The sequence below is a fragment of the Bos indicus genome, chromosome 4, assembly GCF_029378745.1.
Source record: "Bos indicus isolate NIAB-ARS_2022 breed Sahiwal x Tharparkar chromosome 4, NIAB-ARS_B.indTharparkar_mat_pri_1.0, whole genome shotgun sequence".
NCBI lineage: Eukaryota > Metazoa > Chordata > Mammalia > Artiodactyla > Bovidae > Bos > Bos indicus.
Window position 1 is genome coordinate 117144903 of NC_091763.1, and position 23865 is coordinate 117168767.

The 23865-nt window shown below is 57.7% G+C and overlaps 1 protein-coding gene across 4 annotated transcripts in view; it reads left to right on the plus strand.

Moving 5' to 3' along the window:
- Nucleotides 1–23066, plus strand: part of DPP6 (dipeptidyl peptidase like 6) — a 960318-nt gene extending 937252 nt beyond the window's left edge. For 3 of the 4 annotated variants that reach the window (XM_070788461.1, XM_070788459.1, XM_070788460.1), the window contains exons 19-26: nt 2541–2610; nt 4973–5167; nt 12716–12770; nt 17636–17747; nt 18687–18745; nt 19381–19453; nt 19542–19615; nt 21231–23066. In XM_070788461.1, the coding sequence (XP_070644562.1) occupies nt 2541–2610; nt 4973–5167; nt 12716–12770; nt 17636–17747; nt 18687–18745; nt 19381–19453; nt 19542–19615; nt 21231–21377 (785 nt within the window). In that variant the 3' untranslated portion in view covers nt 21378–23066. The remainder of the gene's footprint in view (nt 1–2540; nt 2611–4972; nt 5168–12715; nt 12771–17635; nt 17748–18686; nt 18746–19380; nt 19454–19541; nt 19616–21230) is intronic. The other variant, XR_011566384.1, reaches the window with a different exon arrangement.
- Nucleotides 23067–23865: the final 799 nt, after the last annotated feature.

Consider the following 23865-nt stretch of genomic DNA (forward strand, 5'->3'; position numbering starts at 1 on the left):
TGTCCCTGAAATGCTCACGGATCCCAGCAGGACGCGCTCAGGCCTGGAAGCGCGGGCAGCTTTGCGTGTCCAGAGGGCACGTCCAGTGCCGAGCGGGAGAGGGGCCATCAGTCAGAAAGAGAGGATGGGGGAGTGGGTTGGCCAACAGATGCTGTCATCAGGGCGCGGGGAACCACAGAACAGAAAGCGAGCGGCAGGAAGGGCAGGAGTCCAGGCCAAAAACGAGGCTCCTGAGACCCCAGGAGTCACGGCTCTAACAGGAGGGGCAGAGAGATGTGGGCAGCCCCACGGGGTCTGTGCGCGGGTCACCTGGACGGGGCCTAAAACCTGCCCCCACTGCCCCGAAGCCTGTATGCAGGCCCTGTCTGCCTCCCCTGCCCTGCAGAGCTGTAAAGAGAGAACTGACTGACAGCTCAGGGTGGAGCCCCCGCACCTCCAGGAAGGGGGCAAAGGGAAGTCTAGGCTGCCCCGGGGAGGGCGTCCATGACTGGTCCAAACTGTCGAGCAGCACGTGTCACTCAGGACGGACCCAGCTTCGCAAGAGCCCTCTCGTTAACTGGGTATTCGTCTTCCTGCTCCGCTTTTGTAAGGAAGAACCAAGGCAAAAACAAGGATGCCTTTAGATTGATGGAGGGATGGATGGAGAGCTGGAGGCAAGGATGGGAGGAACGGGGGATGAGCAAGCAGGCGGCCTCCACAGGCTGCCCGCCCGCCACCTCTGTCTCCGTGCAGACCTCAGGCAGGCCCTGTCATATGCAGGGCCCGAGATGGATGAAACAGGAGGCTTACGATGGTGGCAGAGCTCTCAGGGGCCCACAGGACTTCACAGGTCGCGCCCTCTGAGGCCGGCCGCCTACACGCTCAGACGTCAGCCTCCTGCCCTGCCCGGTCCCCCGTCTCAGCCAGTTTTCTCATCTGTTACCTAGACGCCAGATCTCATTCCTTGTCTAGACCCTCCCCCCGCCCCGATCTCCTAGCCCAGGCCCTCCTCCTCCTCCATCCACGCGGGCTCGCGGGCTCCCACAGGAATGGTTCCCACCTGGGAACCCTGGTGCTTGCCACCCCCTCCTCCAAAAACGCAGAGAAGGGGCTTGAGAAACAATGAGCCGAGGCCGCCCGAGGTTTCTCCCAGGGCGAGGTTTTTACTCGCAGGTGTCCAGGGATGAAGACAAGAGGAGAAGATACAGCGTGTGCGGGCCGGTCTCCACACATCAGCCCTGGGGGTCCTAGCAAACCCAAGCGCTGTCGCCCTGCCCGCCTGTTTTTATTTTGTCTGTCATTGAACGCTGCTGGAGGCTAATGCTGTCCTCGGGGAAGCTGCCCACCTCCCTCCAGGATCGCTCTCCGAATGTATTCCGCCGCTGGTGGCCAAAGCCTGCCCATGGGCTTATCAGTGGCAGAAAGCAGCCCAGACCATGTTTTATGGATATTTCGGTGATAGAGTCCCCGGGTCCCTGGGCCATTGATCTAATTTGCAAGCCATTAACATTCAGCCGGAATCAGTAATGAGAGTCGGGTCAGAGCCTGCTGCTGAGCCAATCCCCCAGCCTAGGGTGTATCTATTGGTATAGTGACCGTGTGCGGGGGAAAGACGGCCATTCCAGTTTAGTTGCGATCTGGGCTGTAGTTAACGTCAGTGAACAATCTCTAACTGAGGCAGGAAGTTTCATCTCGGGGAAGGACAGAGACAGCGGTACGGGACACGCTTCTCTCCCTCCCTGACTGCATCCTGGTGGCCAGGGACCGCGTCCAAAGGGCCTTGGCCGCAGGACCCGCAGCTGCACCGGCTCCCTCCCGCTGGCTCCCGGGCACCGGGCCTGCCCAGCTCCAGCCCATGAACAGTGAGGGCTCCCCAGCTCCAGCCTCTCTGTCTGGGCTCTGCCCTGCCTCACCACCCGCTCCCCACTGAGTCTCTGCCTCCCCGCGTCCCCACCGCTCCCCAGCGTCCCTCCCCACTTAGCTGTATGTTGCAGGAGTCCCTCGTGACAGAATGCATGTTCCCCCGGGGCTCATTTCCCCCTGCCTGGAATTCTGCTGTTAGCAAGCGCTCAGCCCTTGGTGGTCCAGGCATTCCTGTCTGTCCACATATTCCTCTGCACAAGATTTCCTTTAAGCCTCAGGTGGAGAAAAGTGTTGGTTGCTCAGTCGTGTCTGACTCTTTGCAACCCCACAGACTGTAGCCCACCAGGCTCCTCTGTCCGTGGGATTCTCCAGGCGAGAAGACTGGAGTGGGTTGCCATTCTTTTCTCCAAGGGATCTTCCCCACCCAGGGATCAAACTCAGACCTCCTGCATTGCAAGCAGGTTTTTCTTTTCTTTTTTCTTTTTTTTTTTTTTACCATCTGAGCCACAGGGAAGCCGTCAATTGAAGAAACTCAGCCTCAAGGAGACTGACTGGGTGCTTTGTCCAAGTCCAGAAGGAGCTGGAGTCACCCTGTCTGTGGAGGCCCGGCCTTGCCCCTCCGAGGCCCGTCCCGCCCTCCCCTCCTGGCCACACTTCCTGGCCCCTAACGTGCGGCCCTGTGTTCCGTTTCTGCCTAGACCTGCCCATTCAGATCCTCAAGCCGGCGACCTTCACCGACACCGCCCACTACCCCTTGCTCCTGGTGGTGTAAGTATCCCAGGGGCAAGGACCACACCCTCAAGAAGGTGGGAAGGGGAGCCCAATCCCGCTGCACACTAAAATCAGAAAGCAATTTTAGCCCCTTGTCTGTAACTACCAGTGACCCCGGATGTTAAAGGAAAGCCTCGGGGGATTCTCAACATTGAACCCAGGTGCTGAGTCATATCCCATGGGTCCTGCTGCCGTGGCTGCCCAGCGGCCCCAGGACAGTGGGAAAGCTGACTGGGGGTCTGACCTCACTGGGCAGGGCCCAGGGCCCCCAGAAAACGAGGTGGGCCTGGCGGGGGGCTCGCCGGGGCCAGCAGCCCCTCCTGCACCACCAGGCACCCTTGAACACCAAGTGTCCCCACAGGACAGTTTCAGGTCTGCCCCAGCTAACTGGAAGCCTCTGGTTCGGATTTTGAGAACCCCTTTGCAGAGCCTTGCAAGCACCTCTCACGGTGTTGTGTCCTGACTCGGGCTCCTGCCCCGGTGTGCACGGGGCCGTGGGGCAAGGGAGGCTCTGGGAAGAAAGGGCCAGGGGAGGGCAGAGGCCCGCACTGGGTCTGCCCCAGGGCCCCTGGGGAAGTCAGCACCCAGGAAGGCGCCCAGAGCCTGATAGCTCCGTGCATCACCCCGGGCACCCAGCCAGGCCCTCAGGGACAAGGCTGCACCCGAAGACGCCCGGCTGGACACACGGTCCTGCCCAGCTCGTCACTAACTGGGCACTTCTCCTCACTGTCTGGGCACTTCACCAGCAAGCAGACACACACACACATGTATACAGACACACATATGTACAGACACACATACACATACATACACATGTATACATACACATACACATATACAGACACACATACACATATACACACACATACACATACAGACACACACACATATATATACAGACATATATGCACATATACACAACACACACATATATACAGACACACACACACATATATACAGACACACATATATACAGACACACATACATATACATACACATGTATACATACACATATATACAGACACACACACATATATATACAGACATACATACACATAGACACACACATATATACAGACATACATACAGAGACACACACAGAGACACACATATACAGACATACATGCATACACGTATATACAGACATACACATGTACACACACACACATACACATACATACAGACATACACACACATACACATGTATACAGACATACACATATATACAGACACACACACACACATAAACACAGACATACACATATACACAGACATATACATACACATATACATGGAGACACACACATACACATACATTCACATATATATATATATGGACATACACACACATACACATGTATACAGACATCCATACACATGTATATGGACACACACACATATACATAAACACAGACACACACGTACACATATACACTGACATACACATATATATGGACATACAGACTCATACACGTATATACAGACACACACACATATACACAGACACACATATTCACGGACATAAACATACATATGGACATACACACACATACACATGTATACAGATATACAGATATACACATGTATACGGACATACACACACATATACAGACACACAATAAACATTACACAGATACACATATACACGGGCATACACATATATGTGGACATACAGACTCACACATATGTACAGACACACACACATACACATAGACACACACGTACACATACATATGGACTCACACACACACACATATATACGGAAACACACAGATACACATACACAGCATCAGATGGCCATGGCACACAACAGCACATACACACCCACGTGTTCACACACACACACCAGAACACATAGCACATACATACAGAGCACATGCACACACGTGGAATTCTCCGGGCAAAAATCCTGGAGTGGGTTGCCATTCCCTCCTGCAGGGGATCTTTCCCGACCCAGGAATGGAACCCATGTCTCCTGCATTGTAGGAGCCATTACTGTCTGAGCCATCAGGGAATCCCCCTAATTCCCTCAAACCAGGGGCCACCGGAAAGAGCACTACAGCGTGGTCACTCATGTGATGCGCACTAAGGGGGCAGCCTGGGAACCCGCCTGGGAAGGATGGGAGAGGTGGGCCGTAATGGGGAGCCAAGCAGGAGGGGAAGGGGAGGACTCTTCAGGGTCTCTCCCCAAGAACGGGCCCTTCAGCGCCCTCGTGCTGGGGGGTGCGGATGTATGGAGCTGGGCCTGGGGGCTGGCTCTGCCCCAGGAGAGCATCCCTAGGCTCCCGAGTCTATGGGACAAGTCACCACACCCCATGCCCTGCAGCTGCGTGCTCAGGCCTGGCCTGTCTCTTCCAGGGACGGCACCCCGGGGAGCCAGAGTGTGGCCGAGAAGTTTGCAGTGACCTGGGAGACGGTAATGGTGAGCAGCCATGGGGCCGTGGTGGTCAAGTGTGATGGCCGCGGCAGCGGCTTCCAGGGCACCAGGCTGCTGCATGAGGTGAGGCGGAGGCTGGGCTCCCTGGAGGAGAAGGACCAGATGGAGGCCGTGCGGTGAGCACCCCAGTGGCGCTGTTGGAATGGGGTTGGGGGGTCTCATCTCTACCCGGGTTGCATCGTGGTCTTGTTTCCTGGTGGTGCACACATTCTGCCTGCGCTTTGCTGGCACCCCCAGAAGTCTCTGGTGATTCCCCAGTGAATTCCTGCCAGCCATATGCTCCCAAAGACCAGGGTCCTAGTCGCTGCACGGCTGGTGGCCTTTCTGCTTTGCTGATTGCAACAAGGTGCAGAGACCGTGATGTGGGTCTTTGTGGGTTCCCGGTGCTGTGGTCACGGACCTTGGCCACTGATCATGGGGGGAGGGCAGGGAGAGGGAGAGAGAAGGTGAGCCATGTAGCCAGTCACCTCCTTCCTGAGAAAGGAGTGCAGCAGGCAGATTGGAAGCCCCACTCCGCATGTTTTATGGCTCTCTCACGTCCTGCTCACGGAGGCAGGGCTAGTAGACTCTCCAGGGACAGAAGGGGCCGAGGAGCAGAGGTGTTGACTGGATGTTATCGTCGCCCCGGAATGAGAGCCGTCAGGGACCTATGCCGCTCACTGGCCTGCGGGCGCATTGGCCAAGGTTGGGTCTTCCGAGTTTACTGCACACGCGGCAGACTTCACATGGGAGAGGCGTGAGACGCACGGGCTCAGGTGCTACAGGGACGGGAGTGGCATGGGCACGGCAGTCGTCCTCCTTGAGATCCGGGTGCACGGTGCTGGACCCTGGGCCTTGGAGAGTGCGATACAGTGCCCAGGTGGACCAGTGTCGCGGACTGAAGGGCCGTAAGACAGCGTGACGTCCCGGCCCATGAGCCGTCACGACTGCGCTCTGAGGTTTAGGAGATTTCACTCTACTGACTGTTCAGAACGTTTTCTCTCTTGTGTTTAGAAAGATTGATGTCACGTGACGTGCATACATGTGATGTGCATGTACATGTGATACGTGCTCAGTAAGTAAGTATTAAGTGGATGAAACCTCGAGTGAGTGAGTGAATGGCACCCTTTCCTCAAGGGAGTTGTGAGCTGGCGGAGAGACAGGCCATGCGGCCAGACCTACACGTGCTAGAGGCAGAACATAGGGGCGAGAGAGACGGCCGAGGACCCGAGAGTCTGGGAAGGCGCATCCGTCACCATACTTTTGCCTCAAACTCAACAGCACACACAAACACACAGGCAGCATCAAAGGTACTTTACAAACACAGCCCTGTATTGGCTCTGGAGTCCAGACGGGCGTCAGGCATCAGGTCTGTTGGCTGGAGACCCAGAGGTGAGGGTCTGCCTCAGGCCTGGCTCCCTCCAGCTCTCATCTCAGCCAGGCACGGAGCACCGCTGAGCCTCTGCTCCTCATGCTCACAGGATGGCTGCCAGAGCACCTGCCTTCAGCACCTTGATCCACTTACAGAAGCCTTCAGAAGGGAAGGGAGGAGCCTCCCCAGGAGCCCAGAACCAATAACCCACGAGAGCAGTGGGGCAGCCCCCGCCCCATTCCTGAGACCCAGAGGGCTGGGCAGAGAAGGGAGGGCGAGTGACAGCTCAGCCAGCAGGGGGAGGAGGAGCAGGTGGCGCCCAGTGGACACCGGTGCTGCAGCCTCTCCTGGGGAGAAGCGCGAGGCCCCAGTGGGGCTCGGAGGGACAAGGGGTGTGACCAGGTCACGGCGCAGCCCCCTCCCCAAGCCCCCCTTTTCTTGTCCTTCCCCGCCTGCCACTGCCCCCTACCCTCACCTTCCCTGGTCTGACCACCCCCTCAAAGCCCAGAGGCCCCGGCGGAGGACACGGCGTCCTTCATGCACCCCGCCGGCCGGCGTGGCTAGCCTGACTGCCCCGCTCTGAGCACAGACAGAGGGTGCACGGCTGTTTCACACCCACGGTGTTTCCAAAAATAAGGGATTGATCAGCCATCTGTTCAAAAACAGAACAGAACCAGTTCCAGGAAAATAATAGTAAAATAGAAAAATTGGCCAACTCTTAAGCCACTGAGGCTTCTGGGGTCAGGAGCATAAGCCATGCCAGCCACACGGACCTCGGGAGGCTGCTCCCCACATGCCTGGAGCCTTGGAAAATTTACTCAGCTCTCTTAGGATCTGGGTCTGTATTCTCATTAGAAAGACATAGCCCGGTTTTCTCAGTTTAAGAAACCATGAGGCCAGCCCCTGACTCTCACTCCCCGGGGCTCCCCACCCCTGGTCTGGGAGCCCAGCGGGTCTCCCCTTCGATGGAGGAGGAGCCGGCCATGTGAACAGGCACTCGGGGCATCAGGGGGGAAGCACAGCCTTGCCCGGAGGGGCTCCTGCAAGGAGATGGCTTCCGGCCAGGACCTCACCTCAGAGGATTAATAAATAAGGACATGTCTGCGGGAAATGAGAGGTGCATGTTCCACAAGGAAAATACCGTGAGTGAAGGTTGAGGTGAGGCAGGGGTGCAGGCACTTCGGGCCCCCCAACTGTAAATACCATGCTGCGTAAAGGCTGGGGACGCGGGGAGGGGTGGGCGGCTGGACTGGGCGCCTCCCCTCCCGTCCTCCAAGCTGCTGCCTGCTCTCCAAGCAGCAGCGTCCCCACAGAGGGTTTCAGCCAGGAGGTGGCAAAGTCACCTTCATCTTCGGAACCGAGATCCTGGTAGCAGTGTAGTGAGTTTTCTGGGAGAGAGTCTTGGCAGGAAACATTCAAACAGGGAGCTTTAAGGAGAGAGGAATAACCAGAAGCCATGACAAACCCAGACAGCATATTAAAAAGCAGAGACATCATTTTGCCAACAAAGGTCAAATGGTCTTTCCAGGAGTCGTGTACAGATAGGAGAGTTGGACCATAAAGAAGGCTGAGCGCTAGAGTAATTGATGCTTTCGAACTGTGGTGCTGCAGAAGGCTCTTGAGAGTCCCTTGGACTACAAGGAGATCCAACCAGTCCATCCTACAGGAGATCAGTCCTAAATATCCATTGGAAGGACTGATGCTGAAGCTGAAGCCCCAGTATTTCGGCCACGTGATGCAAAGAGCCGACTCATTGGAACAAACCCTGATGCTGGGGAAATTGAGGGCAAAAGGGGAAAGGAGTGAGGGGATGAGATGGTTAGATAGCATCACCGATTCAATGGACATGAACTTGGGCAAACTCTGCGAGATGATGAGGAACAGGGAGACGGACGTGGCACATCAGGGAAGTGGGCTGGGCCATGCGTCCCGCGTCCCTCCCAACGTTCACATGCGGGGAAGGACAATCTTAGTGACACATCTCTCCCACCGGCCCCGCGTTCATGTCTCATCCAGTCTCTGGCTGTGAGGTTCCCCAGCTCCAAAAGTGCTGGGGGCAGCTCTGTGGTCCATGACCCCTGTGTCAGCGTGGGTCCCCGGAAGCGGTGCCTGCACACACTCGGACGTGCAGGAGGCATGTTTGTGCAGAACGCAGGCTGGAGCACAGTGGGGCAGAGCCCTCCGACCGCGGGGGTCAGAGGGACAGACAGAGGGAGGAATCAGCTTCCAGGGGCATCTGGACCCCTGAGCATCTCTGCCAGGCTGGCGGGGGCCAGCAGGGGCCCCACCCCGCCCACTGAGATGGCGCGGCATGGGGAAGGCTGGAAGGTGAGAGCACTGCCGCTCCAGGGTGTCAGCCCGCCGCCCCCAGACGTGCTCTGGAGGCCAGAGTCTCTCCCTGCTCACACGGGGCCTCTGCAGACCCCAAGGTGGAGCTGAGCGCTGCGCCTGCTCCCTCGAGACGGACGCCCTGCCCTGCACTGCAGCTGAGAGCGTCCGGGAGGCGAGACGCGCTCCCAGAGCCCGCACCACGCTCCCCCGTCTGGAGGCTCCACTGCTGCCCCGGAAAGGGCCAGCACGTGGAACTGCTGGTAGGTAGTGGACCTAGTCGTGGTGCAGTGGTAAGGTGTCTGCCTGCCAGTGCAGAAGACGCGAGAGACACGCGTCCAGTCCCCAGGTGGGGAAGATCCCCTGGAGAAGGAAATGACAGCCCACTCCAGTTTTCTTGCCTGAAGAATGCCACGATCGGAGGAGGCTGGCGGGCTACAGTCCATGGGGTCGCAGAGTCGGACACAACTGAGCAACTGAGCACACGTAGCAGCAAGATCATAAAAATATTTGATATCTGAAAACACTGTTTTCCCCAGAAGCCTCCCCAGCACTTTACAGGTGAGGGTTGTGACCGTGACGCGTGGTTCCAGCTCAGGAAGTGACCCTCCAGGTAAAGCCGCTGCAGGGCCGGCCACCAGAGATCGGAGGCTGCCTGTGGATGTGCACACAGGGCTGCGAGCAAAAGTCCGAGATAGTTTATGAACTGGAGTGGAGCCAAGGCCCCTTGGGGTGGACACCATGGTCTCCGCAGACCACATCCGGCTATGCGGCAGAACCCCACTGGGACCGGGTGGGCCCTTTCACCAGACGGTCCTCGAGCCCCGTCAGTGTATCAGGGATTGGGATCACGAGGAGAGAATTCAGAAACTTGGAGAGGTGTCTTCAGTGGTTCCATTGTGTGGGCGTGGCCACCATGCTTTGCAGGTTGACCAAGGCTGTGTGTGTGTGTGTGTGTGTGTGTGAGACCTGAAGTCCGCCAGGCTGCCTATGGCACCTGCATCATGTTTTAAACAAGCCCAGGTGTTAAGTGTTGCGTCTCCTAGGGCTGGAAACCGGGATCGGGTGCGGGCTAACGCCTGCCGCAGAGGGTCCCACCTGCTCTTCCCGCTCCTGCGGAGGCTGGCAACCTTCAGCTTGTAGATCCATCCCTGTGATCCTGTGTCTTCATGGGCTGTGTCCTCCCGAGGTGTCTGTGCCCCTTCTCCTCTTAGAAGGACGCCACTCTAGTGTGGCCTCATCTTGACCTACTCATTACATCAGCAGTGGCCCTATTGACAGCTGTGGTCCCACACGGAGGTTTGCGGGGTTAGAAATCCAACGTATTTTGCAGAATTCGACCCATAACAAATGCATGAATAAACCACACCAGTTCCCTTGCCCTTCACCCGACCCTCCCACCAGCCCTGCTTCGCAGAGGCAGCCACCCTCGACCCCTCACCGCCTTCATCAAGCGTTTGCTTCCACCTTTCTGAACACGGCTGTCATCACGTCACGATTGCTCATCACTTGACTTCCGATCATTACAGGTGAGGAGTAGCTGTTCAGTACCATCATTCTCCCAGGAGTGTAACCATCAGCTGCCTGGTTAGATCAGCCATCGGAGGTGCAGGATCACTGCGTAAATGGTGCTGACTGCAGACCCCGTGGGCTCTCATGCCCTACTTTCTGCCGCATCATTTAATTTTTCCTGGACTGTAGCTTTGTCTTTCACTTGGATACCTTCACCATCTCCTGGAGTTCACCCAAACTCATGTCCATTGAGTCAGTGATGCCATTCAGCTATCTCATCCTCTGTCGTCCCCTTCTCCTCCTGCCTTCCATCTTTCCTGGCATCAGGGTCTTTTCCAATGAGTCGGCTCTTCGCATCAGGTGGCCAAAGTATTGGAGCTTCAGCATCTGTCCTTCCAGTGAATGTTCAAGGTTGATTTCCTTTAGGATTGACTGGTTTCAAGGGTCTTCTCCAGCACCACAGTTTGAAAGCATCAGTTCACCACACCTGCTAATAGCGTCCATTCCCACATTCTTCTCTCAAGCTGCAGCCCCTTCTCCTGCTCCACCTGGACCAGGTGTCTGCAGGGTCACCCTGGTTGCCCTGTCACACCCTCCCCAGGTCATGTGCTTTGCACGCACCCTGGGTCTCGTGCCAAAGAATGACGGATATATATCCCCCTTTTTATTTACTTTGTCCTTCGTGAATCTAGAAAACATTACAAAATGTCTTTATTCTATTCCCACATTTGAGGTTATTGCTTATCTAGATGTAAAATCTGCAGACAGTAGTCTCTGTCTAGAAGGCCCTGGAATCGTCCACCCTCCGGGGCTGCTAGTGAGAAGCATCTGCTGATCTTCCTGTTTTAATCCTTGTAGACGGCCCATTGCTCCCTTCCGGGAGAAAGACCTCTTCGCTCTTGGCATGCTGAGACGTCCACTCTTGGTGTGGGACTTTTCAGCCTGGAGATTAATTGTTCTTTGTCCTCGTCCTCAGAAAGTTTTCACCGCAGTGTGCCACTGACTTCTCCTTTCTCTGTTGTTTCTTTCTGGAGCTTCTATTGTGCTGGTTTTGGTGCTTCTGGGTTTATTCTCAACATCCCTTTATCTCCTACTTTCCAGCCTTTCTGTTAATGTTCATTGGCAGGCATGACACTTCAAAATCCGTAACCTTCTCTCTTCACCCAAGAGCAAAGTCTTCTTGTCTTATCGGTTCAGTATTTCTTCTCTTTCTAGATATGTTAGTGATGGTTTTCCTCTGTTTACTGTGTTATCTCTGTTCCCTCTGGATTCCTGAATTTTTCTGGGGATTTTTTTGGAGGGAGGGGTTTTCAATACAATGTAAATGCTGTACAGATAGTTGTCAGAGTGTGGCAAATTCAAGTTTTGCTTTTTGGAACTCTCTGGGTTTCTTCCTTAATATTTTCAATAAGCATTTGGTTGAATCTGTGCATGTGAAACCCATGAACGCAGAGGGCTGACTGTACCAAGGGCACAGAAGTTGCCTGAATTTGTATCATGGCAAGAAGTCAGAGCAGTTGCTGCTCCACCCTGGGCCGGCCCGCCCAGCCCCAGGAACTGGGGTCCGTGGGCTTCCGACATCACCGTAGAAGCGCTGCTCTAACCATGAAGGGCTGGCCGGGTCCAGGGCTTGGGACCCTTGGAGAGCCGACTGGAGAAGGACCGCGCACTCTTGGGGCCCAGGCTCGGGAGTTTGAGTCCCCCAGACTGAGAAGGGCGGTCAGAAGTGACAGGGCGGCTCCAGCCAGCAGACAAGAAAATAACCACTGGGCGATACCCGGAAAGGGGTGATGGGAAGCAGGGGAGGGAGGCCTCGAAGTGGCGGCAAGTGGACAGAAGCAGCAGATAGACTCCTGGCGGGACTCCTGTTGCTGAACGAGGGTCCAGAAACCAGGACGATTCCAGCCACTTCGTGGGGGAAATGAGGGGCCCTGAGGGACCACAGTGAGAGGACGAGGAAGGACCCAGGCAGAAACCCCGGGTGCCGAGCTGGGCACGTCCAGACGGAGCCCTGCCGGGAAGCTCAAGGCGGGAAGATGCTGTCCCCAACAGGCCCATGACGGACCCTCCCAGGAGCTGGGGGCCAGGGCGCCCAGTCACAGCCAAGTCACCCCTGCGGACCTCAGAGCTCCGTCCCCGAGCCTGAGGCTCGCGTGGTCCAAGTGAGGGGTGACCATGGTGGAGACGGGACCCAGCCGGGCCCACAAGTCTCCAGCATGGCCTGTGCTGCTGTGAGTCCCTGGTTCTCAACCTGCGAGCTCTGCATGCCCGGCCGCCTCACGGTGACGCACGGGAGCCTCGAGTGCTTCACGTGGGCGTCCAGTGCACTGCGTAAGCACGGCCAACAGTTAGAGTCTCAGTACTTCCTCTAAGAGGGGGCTTTCATCTTTGAAAAGGGCGGGAAAGCCCGGCTCCAGCCCCCGGGTTGGGTTCCAGGCAGCACTGACCCCTCCCTCTCTGCCTGGCCTTGCAGGGTGATGCTGAAGGAGCCGTACATCGACAAGACGCGCGTGGCCGTGTTTGGGAAGGTGAGCTGCCTGCTGGGGTCCACACCCCCTGCTCGGACCCCCGCCCGCCCCATCACCCGACCGAACCCTGATGTGTAGGGTGTGTCTCTGGTCCTGCCACGGGCAAGCGGTTCTTGTTTAAAAAGAGTTTGGATGTTCAGCCCGGTGCAGGGATCGGGGGTGGGGGGTCTTCATCTGAGCAGACTCGGGAGCTTCTCACATCATCTGGAAGGGAAGGCAGTAAGAAGCAGATCCCTGGGGCGTGCTCCGTGAGGCTCCTGACTGCTTTCAGGACCAGCCTGTTGGGTTCTCAGGGTGGTGCCCCGGAACACGGGGAGGCGGGGGTCTCTCTTTCTGTGTCTTGATGAGCAGTACTGGCTTCCCTAGCGGCCCGTCTGGTAAAGAATCCGCCTGCAACGCGCAGCACTGAATCTGTGTGTGCGCTCAGTCATGTCCGACTCTTTGCGACCCCGTGGACTGTAGCCCACCAGGCCCCTCTGTCCATGGGATTCTCCGGCAAGAACACTGGAGTGGGTTGCCACGCCCTCCTCCAGGGGATTTTCTCGACCCAGGGACCAAACCAGGTCTCTTGCGTCTCCTGCGTTAGTAGGCAGCTTCTTCACCACTGCTGCCCCCTGGGAAGCCCTTATGTGCAGGGGCCATGCTCATTTTGGAAGGGCTTCCCTGGTGGCTCAGACGGTAAAGAGTCTGTCTGCAGTGTGGGAGATCCGGCTTTGATCCCTGGGTCGGGAAGATCCCCTGGAGAAGGAAATGGCACCCCACTCCAGTGTCCTTGCCTGGCAGAGTCCATGGACGGAGGAGCGTGGCGGGCTACAGTCCCTGGGGTCGCAGAGGGTCAGACACGCCTGAGCGACGTCACTTTCGCTTTTCCTCTTTCATGCTCATTGACTAGGTTCCCTTACATGGAAGGGAGTGGGTGGGGCGACTCACACCCTGAGCTGTCAAACCAGAGAAGCTTCCACGGGTGCCCCACATCTGCGGGCCGGAGCTGGGTGTGGGGCCCATGACTGGGCCTCAGGTCCCCAGAGGACCACCTCCTGTCACCGTGGTGCCCTCCCTGCCATGGTTAAGCTGCCTGGACCGTGGGCTCTTGGGTTCATGGCAGGAGCACAGAGGGACAGGCAGAACCGTCATCCCGCTGAGAGAACAGCCCCGCAGGGGCCTGGGGTGGCCTCACGGCAGGTGGGGGTTTGAACAGGTAACCAGAGGGCAACCTCTTGGGTCATCACCTCTGAGCTCAGCACTGCCCGGGAGCCTCACACATCAGAGACGCAACACCGCCCCGTGGAGGGTCCCAGAATGCTGTGTGCACCCTAGGAGGTGCGGTGATAAAGGGCCCGCCTCAGGGCCGGACCCCAGTCTGGACAGAGTCCTCAGGTCAGTCCGTCCTAGTGGAAGCCCGCTCCCAGCCTGTGAGGCTCCGAGGAGACTGAATTAACCACAGCAGACCTTGCCGTGATGGCCCTACCAACCGCTCCCACGGAGACGTTCCTGCCCAGCAGACTGGCCTCAGCTCAAGGCCAGGCTCTGGGCTGGGCTCAGCCTCTGTCCAGCCTGGGAATCTCCCCCCAGCATGCCCCCCGCTGCCGGAAGCCTGGCCTGCATCCCCGGCCCCTCCCCATGGCGGGCACCTGGACTCAGCCCCGGCCCCTTGCACCTTCCTCGGCCGCTGTGCCCAGTGGGTCCCTGGCCTCTCTGAATAGTGCCTCAGACAGAGGCTCATGGACTCAGTGACTGCGTCTCTTCAGAGGAACAAGCCATTGATCCCTGTAGCTGGTGGGCGTGCTCCTCTCTTTCTTCCTTTTTTGTATAATTTTTTTTTAATTGGGCTGCATCAGGTCTCAGTTGCAGCGTGTGGGACCTTCTGTCGTGGCCCAGGGACTCCAGGTACAGCTCTAGGGCTGGGGAATTGCAGTTTGGGCTTTAGCTGCTCCAAGGCACGTGGGATCTTAGTTACCCACTAAAGGTTGCAGATGGAACCCGTGACCCCTGCATTTGCAAGGCGAATTCGTACCTGCTGGCGCACTAGGGAAGTCCCCTGATTCCCTTCTCGGGCCCACCTATGTGAGTCTGGGCCCCGCCCAGGCTCCATGTCCCCCTCGTCATGAAGCCCAGGAGCTCCCGGAGACGGGGCGGGCCCGGCGGAGCTGCAGGTATCCAGCCCGGCTGCGTCCTGCAGCTCTCCCCCAAGGACAGCGTGGTGTTGGGGCCCAGAACACGCTCGCTGAGATCCTAGAAGGCCCTGAGTCCTCTGGGAAAGCTGTGTTCCACACTTTTTTTTTTCGCAAAAGACTTTGTTTAAAGCAGTTTCCGGTCCACAGCAAGCTTGAGCGGTTCCCTCGCAAGCTGCAGAGCTCCTCCGCCATCACCATCGCCGCCATTTGGAGCCGTTCTTTTTACACTGGGTGAGCCTGCACTGACGGACCGCGATCACCCAGAGCCCGCAGTTCACACAGGGCTCACTCCCGGGCCGCACCTTCTGCAGGCTTGGACACACGTACGGTGGCACGTATCCATGACCATAGGGCCGCCCAGGTAGCCTCACTGCCCTCAGGGTCCCTGTGCTCCACCTGTTCATGCCTCTCCCCTTCCCTAATACCTGCTCCTTGGAAGAGAAGCTGTGACAAAGCTGTACTGTGTACTGCGCTCAGTCACTCAGTCGTGTCCGACGCTTTGCAGCCCCATGGACTGCAGCCCATTGGGCTCCCCTGTCCATGGGATTTCCCAGGCAAGAGTACTGGAGTGGGGTGCCATTGCCCTCTCCAGTGTATTAAAAAGCAGAGACATCACTTTGCCAACAAAAGTCTGTCTAGTCAAAGCTATGGTTTTTCCAGTCGTCATGTACAGATGTGAGAGTTGGACCATAAAGAAGGCTGAGCACAGAAGCATTGATGCTTTTGAACTGTGGTGTCGGAGAAGACTCTTGAGAGTCTCCTGGACTGCAAGGAGATCCAACCAGTCCATCCTAAAGGAAATCAGTTCTGAGTGTTCATTGGAAGGCCTGATGTTGAAACCAGTGCTTTGGCCCCCAGATGGGAAGAGCTGACTCATTGGAAAAGACCCTGACGTTGGGAAAGATTGAGGGCAGGAGGAGGAGGTAGCAGAGGATGAGATGGTTGGATGGCATCACCGACTCAATGGACATGAGTTTGAGCAAAGTTCAGGAGATGGTGAAGGACAGGGAAGCCTGGCATGCTGCAGTCCATGGGGTCGCAAACAGTCAGACACGATTGAGCAACTGGACAGCGGCTCGCTTTCTCCAGCTCGTCAGAGTGCTGGAATCGTACAGTGTGGGCCCTTGTCAGATTGCCTTCTCTTCACTTGGCGATATGCATTCAACGTTCCTCCATGTCTCTTTTTAGCTTCACAGGTCATTTCTTTCTAGTACCAAACAATCACTGTCTGAGTGCGCCATGCTTTATCTGCTCACCTACTGAAGGGCATCTTGGTGGCTTCCAAGTTGCTGTGGCAGTGACAAATAAAACGTCATCCCTGTGCAGGTTTTTGTGGACATCTAAGTTTTCAGCTTCTTAAATACCAAGGAGTGTACGGTCATATGATAAGGGAATGCTCAGTTTTGAAGGAATCCACCACGCTGTCTTCCACAGAGTCTGTAACACTCAGCATCCCCACCAGCAGCAAGTGGGTTCCCAGCAGAGTTCCAGTGCTGCGCGTGTTCACCAGCCTCTGGTGTGGTCAGTCAACGTTTAAAAAAAAAAAAAGCTGAAAAATGACCTGTAAGACTTGGCGATTTCATTGACCATGAATATTATTTGCAAGAAACCGAAAAGACTCTTATGTCGTTAAGAGAAAGATAGTCCTGTTTTACTGAAGGAGTGTTGTTATAACACACTTAAACTTACATCAAAACCCGTTAATTCTACAGTGAGCTTGGCATAGATGTCACGCCACCCTCCCGCCCAGCACACACCCCTGCACACACATCCACACCCTTAACACCTGCCCCCCTTTGCTCATCAAAGCATCCCCTGTGTGCCCCCTTCCCTCTGGGCCTTCTGAGAAACAGGAAGACCTCTGGGCCAAGCCACACCCACGGCAGGCCAGGTGTCATGCTTACTCTCCCCGGGAGGCTCACACTGCGGTCTTCCATCTCAACCCCAGAGCGAGGGCCACACAGGATACGGAGGACTGGCCACGTACAGGACACGTGTGGACATCTGTCCCGAGTGGGCTCCTGAGCAGAGCATCATGGCGGCCTGTGCCCGAGCCCTCTGATGTTGACTCCTCGTGGGCCCTTCCTCAGAAGCACAGAAAATGGGAATTTCCCTGGCGGTCCAGTGGCTAAGACTCCACACTCCCAGTGCAGGGGGCCTGGGTTTGATCTGTTGCCAGGGCACTAGATCCCGCAGGTCACAGCTAAGACCTGGTACAGCCGAAAGAAAAATCAGAGAAAATAGGTTGACTCTGTCTGTAGACAGGGAAGGCAGCAAGCAATGGTATGCTGGAGGCGCCGGACTGAACGGACGTGGCAGTCATGCACACTCACAAGGGTTCTCTAGCGCACGGTCACACTCCACGTGACCATCAGATTCCGCCTTCATGGCGCGTGAACACGAGGCCCCGGAAGGGTGCTCACCTCACGGTGCGTTTAGTTGGGAGAGGTGTTTGCTTTCCCTCTTTTTATGTCCCTTGGAGATGTTTAATGTCGACTTTTTTTAATATAAACTTGTTTATTTTAATTGGAGGCTAATTACTTTACAATATTGTATTGGCTTTGCCATACATCCACATGACATGAATCCACCACGGGGGTAAGAAAGGGCCCCGTGGCAGCGCTGCTGAGCCCCGCCCTGTCTGGCCCCGCCCCCTGTCTGGCCCCGCCCCCTGTCTGGCCCCGCCCCCAGGACTACGGCGGATACCTGAGCACCTACCTCCTCCCGGCCAAGGGCGACGGCCAGGCTCCAGTCTTCAGCTGCGGCTCCGCGCTCTCCCCCATCACGGATTTCAAGCTCTATGGTGAGGGTCCTGACAAGGCGGGCACACGCCCTCCCCGCGCCGCCCCCCAGGGCCCCGTCTGATACCCCTTGGGGAGGTGTGGGCAGCGGTGAGGCCTGGCAGACAGCCTGGGTTGGGAGTGCGGGGGGTGGGGGGGTGGGATTTCCAAGCTGCTTATTCTGAAAGGGGTTGACCCACCCGCGTCCCTGAACCGTCCTCCCCGACGTAAGACCAGGAGCTGAAGCCCGACCAGCGGTCCACCTGCAGCGTGGGCATCGTGGGAGCCGAGGGAAGGGGGCTCCCTGCACGCCACCCCCAGCGCCAGCTTGTGCCCCGGGATCGGCTAGCCGGGCCCGAGCCATGTCTCTCTCAGCCCGGAGGGTGTTCACGGCCGAGGGTCCCGGGGGCCCGCCCCTCCCTGCTCCCCGTACCTGCGGCCCCCCTCCACCGTCCAACCCCAGGTGTGGGGGCCGGTCCCCGCCTGCCTGGACCTGGCTCTCCGGTCACTGATCCGGGCCCGAGGCTCCCGGCGTCCCCACCTTTTGGTCACCCAGCCTCTTTTCCCCAAACGCAAATGGTTCTGTGACATCACCACTGGTTTAAGTGTGGGACAGGCTTTCTCTGCGGGCTCTGAGAGCCGGCACTCGGGTCAGGGCCGCAGGGAGGCTCGGCCACCAGCCCCAGCTGCACACAGGGACACAGCAGCAGGGGTGGGGGGCCCGGAGGCTCACGGCTGACGCGTTCATCTTTGGGAAGTGATTCGTGCACATTTCAGCTGAAAACCATACAGGAACTCACCTAAGTCCAGATTTTAATAGCCTAGAATGATCGCCCCGTGGAATACATGCGACATACTCTGTGTTTTCAAATTCAGCGAGGCTTTCTGGGGCTTTACTCCAGCTATTTCACAGTCCGAGGGGCCGAGGCCAAGGGCTAACGCTCCCCTCTGCTTCCGTCCAGCGTCCGCATTTTCCGAGAGGTACCTGGGCCTCCATGGACTTGACAACCGAGCGTACGAGGTATGTCTGGGCGCGGCCGCTGCTTGGGACGGTCCCCTGTTAGCCCCCTGCCGGCCCACGGCCCACGTCCCAGCACAGCTCGCTCTGAGGAAGGCCCCGGCCCCAGCCCTGAGGACATGGGTGACAGAGCCCTCTCCCAGATGCATCTGGTTGTCCGTCTGGAGCCGGAGGGCAGAGGAGGAAGCGGGGAAGGTTTGGGTGGGGGAGTCTGTCTTGGGGTCCATAGGCTGGCGTATGCATGGGCTCTGCCCCCAAGGCTGCTTCTGCTCCGGGAGAGAGTGAGCCCTGGATGAGAGGGAGCGGGCAGGACGCGCCTCTGACCCCCCAGGTCCCCACGCAGCAGCTGAGAGCAGAGGTCACCCAGGCCTCTCCTCACCTGGGGCCCCGGAGGCCGCTGAGGCTTCAGGGCTGAAAGCTACACACGGACATCGTTCCAGCCAGCGTGTCATTCCTGGTGGGATGGCGGCCCCAGGCTTCCTGCAGGAGAAGGGGACCCTGTCTCCTGCCCCCCTTACCCCCCACCCCTCATCTCCTGCCCCGTCCTCTTCTTGAACGGGCGAGGCCACCAGGGCAGGGAGAGAGCACCTGCTGCACTGCCCGGCCAGGCCTCATGCTGACCCCGTCCCCACATGCAGATGGCCAAGGTGGCGCACCGGGTGTCCGCACTGGAAGGGCAGCAGTTCCTGGTCATCCACGCAACCGCAGACGGTGAGCGCCTGACCCTGGGGGCTGCGGGGAACGTTGCCTTCCGCACTGCCACGGGCTCTGACAGACCCTGTCCTCTTCCTTTCAACAGAAAAAATCCATTTCCAGCACACGGCAGAGCTCATCACACAGCTCATTAAGGGAAAGGCTAATTACAGCTTACAGGTACGGGGCTGGCCTGAGACACCCCCTGCCCCCCGACGGAGGAGAGCCACACACCCAGTCTTCCCACTCTGCAGGGACACGCTGCTGGGCCCGGTCCTGGGAGGCGGTCGGGGACACATCGGGTGGGATGAGCAGGGCTTGAGGGGGCAATGGGGGACAAGATGGTTGGATGGCATCGCTGACTCAGGGGCTGTTAGTTTGAGCAAGCTTTGAAGATAGTGAAGGGCAGGGAAACCTGGCGTGCTGCAGTCCATGGGGTTGCAGAGCCAGGCGTGACCGAGTGACTGAACAACAGCAACAGATGGCAGCTCGGTTCTGTTCTGGGGCTGCATTCGGACCCCTTTAGAACACCCCTTACCCCCGCCCCACACCCCCAGAGGAGTGCTTCCCCGGAGGACAGAGTCCCGCTTAGTTCACATGTCATCTGAGCTCCGCTGAGAGCGCTCAGGTCACACTACAAGGCCAAGTGCATCGTATGCATGTCGCAGCCCCAGCGGCAGAGCTCTGAGTGCCGGAGTGGACCACGCCGCAGATACAGGCGGGGCCCAGCCTAGGCCCCCTGGATACTGCTGCAGGCACAGAGCAGCTGAGATGCTCAAGCCTGTAGTGGTGACAAGGCCAGCTGAGGGCTCCGGGGCCCAGGACCCAGCAAGGGGGACATGCGCCTCCTGCTCTGTGCCCTCAGAGCTGTTTGAGGCTTAAGGCACAGGCACTAGCTCAAGGACCGCCTTCCTAAATACTGAGACCAAGGTGGGTGTCAAAAGGCACCAAAGACACAAGAGAAGGACGGGGTGCACGTGCAAGAGGCAGCCCGGATTCCTGGCAAGACCACAGGCTTTGGGGCCAGTGAGACTTGGCGCTCTCTCTCTGCTGGGACCGGGCCCTTCGTGTGGAGGCCAGGTGGTGCCCGGCGTCATCACACTTGGGGACGGGATGATCAGCTGCCATCTTTTCAGCCCCGTGGTGTCCTAGGGCGCCTGCCATGCCAGACACCTGGGGTCCATCCCTGGGTCGGGAAGGTCCTCTGGAAAAGGAAATGGCAACCCACTCCAGTATTCTTGTCTGGGGAAATCCCATGGACAGAGGAGCCTTGTGGGCTACAGTCCACAGGGTCACAATGCGTCAGACACGACTGAACACAACGTTTTGTGTCCCAGGCCTTGTTCTGAGCCTTTCAGGGAAATTTTATGTCTTTTAATCCTCACCAAGCTTAATGAGTTATATTTGATGATGATGCTTGTCTCCATTGGACACCTCTGGACACTGAGGTCCAGGAAAGCCCCTGCACTTGGCGAGCCGGGAGCTTCCTGCACTCACTGGGGTCGCAGAGACGCGGTTCCCCCCAGTTCTCTGGGAGTCCTGACCCCTGCAGGCCCGGCCACGGCCTCTGTGGTCCCTGAGCCTGGATCCGTTGCGGATCCGAACAAGCAGAGCCAGATGTGCAGAGTCTACTAAACAGGGTGTCGTCCGATTCCTTCCCTGATACTCTGAGGACGCCCTGTGCCGTCGGAGCTAAGGGTCCGGCCGCGCGGGCGGCCGGGGGTCCCCGCGTCTACCGGGCGCCCGGCCCACACGGGGGCGGTGGCCACGTGGCTGAGTCCTCTGCCCCTTTCAGATCTACCCGGACGAGAGCCACTACTTCAGCAGCGCCGCCCTCCAGCAGCACCTGCACCGCTCCATCCTGGGCTTCTTTGTGGAGTGCTTCAGGATCCAGGACAAGCTCCCCGCAGTCACAGCGAGAGAGGACGAGGAGGAGGACTGAGCCCCATGACGCACCGCCTGGCCCCTCCTGGGACAGGGCACGCTGCCCCGGGCACCCCGCGGCCTGTCCCACAGAGGTGGGGCGCCTCCTTCATCGCATGTGTGTCTCGGGTCTGAAGGCATTTCTGCTCCAGAAACAAGCTCCTTGCCGAGTGGAGGTGTGTCGCCGCTCATGAGGGGCTTCCTCGGAGCCTGGAACCACCACCTCCTCCCCCCCACAGTGTGACCGGGGCCTCCCCATGACCCTCCCCAAGGAACAAAGTGGAGCCTGGATGGCAGAGCAGAAGCTGGCCCTGGAACTGGAGCTGGCGAGCGGCAGCGTGGGACCCGGCCTCCCCCCGAGTCCCGCGCCCACCCGGGAGCATCACCCCCTCGTGACGGTCACCGCGCCATGGACCAACCAGAGCACAATTATTTTCACAGTACCTGTCCCTAGATTGGCCTGCTCCTGTCTGTAATTAGGAGATTCCGCATTTTAAGGGGCTGTACAAAGTGTCACTGTAGCTGATGCTAATGGTTAACCTTCTGGAATTTGTTTGTATTTTTCTATGGTTTTTACCTGACACTGTCTCTGGTCACGGGGTTGTTTTGCTGTGTGCTTTTTTTTTTTTTTTGCTTTGCTTTGTTTTGCTTGGTTTCGTTCAGTCAGTATGTAGGCTTTGCACTTGTTTGGATTAAAAAAAACCAGATCAGAAGTAACGCTTTCTCCTCAAGGTCGTCTCTAGACTTGTGGGGACATTTCAAAAATACTGCAAACGACATCCAGCACTGTTCACTAAAGGGTCGTGAATAAAAACCCGCCCCCCACCAAGTGCGTCAGGGTCCGGCTCAGATTCGCGCCGTCCGTTTCCACGCGTCCTGAAGCCCGTCCTTTTCCTCCTGGGTAGGTCGTCTTTTCAGATGACATTTGGTTAAAGAACATGAAAAGACCAAGCGTTGGCTCCACCTCCAGGCCCGTCACGTGTGCTCGGGTGAGGGAAGCGGGGGCCCGTGCCAGCATCGCCCCCGCCCCACCCCCTGCACGCAAGCAGCCTCGGCGACGTTCCAGCCTGGCCTCGTGAGGCGTCCTCTGCTCAGAGGCACAGCCAGCGTCCGTGTGTATCTCACTCCGTTGTATATAGAGACAGGACTGCGGTCAGCCATCGCCGCTGCCCCCGCCCTCCGCCAAGCCCTCGTCATGTTTCGCCTGCATGCCCGCAGCCTGGCCAAGCTGCTGTCTCTACGAGTGCCGGTTGGAAACGCACCGAAGACCGTCATCGCCTCTGGAGCTGGTTGACAGCCTGAACGTCAGTCCCGATGTCTCCGGGTCCCCCTCCCGCCGGGGAGCAGGAGGTCCCTGACATCCTCGTCTGCAGAGAAGACAGGTCCGCGTCACTCTTTGGTGTTCGGAGGTTTGCGTTTCATCTCCACGAGCTTTGAATGTCAGTTGCAGTTGGTCCGGCTGGAAGATCGTCATGGGATTGTTTCAGGTGATACATCAGCGTTTGGGAAAAGGATGAAGGTGCCGCCCGCAGGACCACTCCGAGTGCCAGCTGGCCATGCTTTTTGTCTTGTCAGGGCCTGACCGACTGCACAGCCAGCTCAGTCTGAAAGGGGAGGCCGGCCCTGGCCATGAGATCTGGCAGGAGGGAGTGAAGTGTGGCATGGTAGTGTGTTCATCCATGGAATAAAACATTATTTTACCACTCGAGAGCTCTTTTCTTGCTTATCCTCCACCCCCTTCACCCCAAAAAGCATGCCGACGTTTAAGAAGTCTTCGCGGTCCTCGCTGGGCCCTGACCAGGTCTGATGTGTCCTCAGGGGTCTGCGTGCAGCTCCTAAAACCTGCGTCCACAGTAGCAATAGCCCTGATGGTAGTAAGGGCGGGACCGGTCAAGTCCAGGGATCACCCAGGGACGTGAATCTGAGTTTCATGTCTGAAGTTTCAAGGGGAAGACGCAGAGCCCCTGCCCAGCACTAGCAGTAAAACTGGCTCTCCGTTGAGGCCCCTGCGTTGCTCACTAGAAGGCGTCAGCAAACCCACATCTGCTAGAGACTCATTCACTTTGTCGTTTTTAAGTCAGTAAGTCTGATGTAGCCCAGCCTGGAAGCAGAGAGCTTGATTAACTGAACTGTCCAAACCATCGAGCCCCCGCTGCCCCAGAGAAACCGGCCACCGGTCTGGTCATCCCCGCTGGATGCTGGCACCCCTCCCAACCAAGGGGCGAGACACAGCTGGGCGCACCCAGCCAGGCGTGCTCACCCTGGTGCCCATGGTCATGCTTGCAGCCCCGGCCTCTGCCCCCTTCCCAGGAAGGACACCGCCTCCCTGTCTGGTGGGCCTTGATGGTTTTGCACAAGATTGCACGTTCCCCACTTTTGGAAACACTGGGTGTAGGGTGATAAGACAGGCCCTGAGAGTAGACTCTGACCTTGACCCCCAGGTGGGACCACCCCGGCTCCACTCGAACGCCCTTGACTTCCCCCCAGGGAGGGAGGAGAAGGCCTCG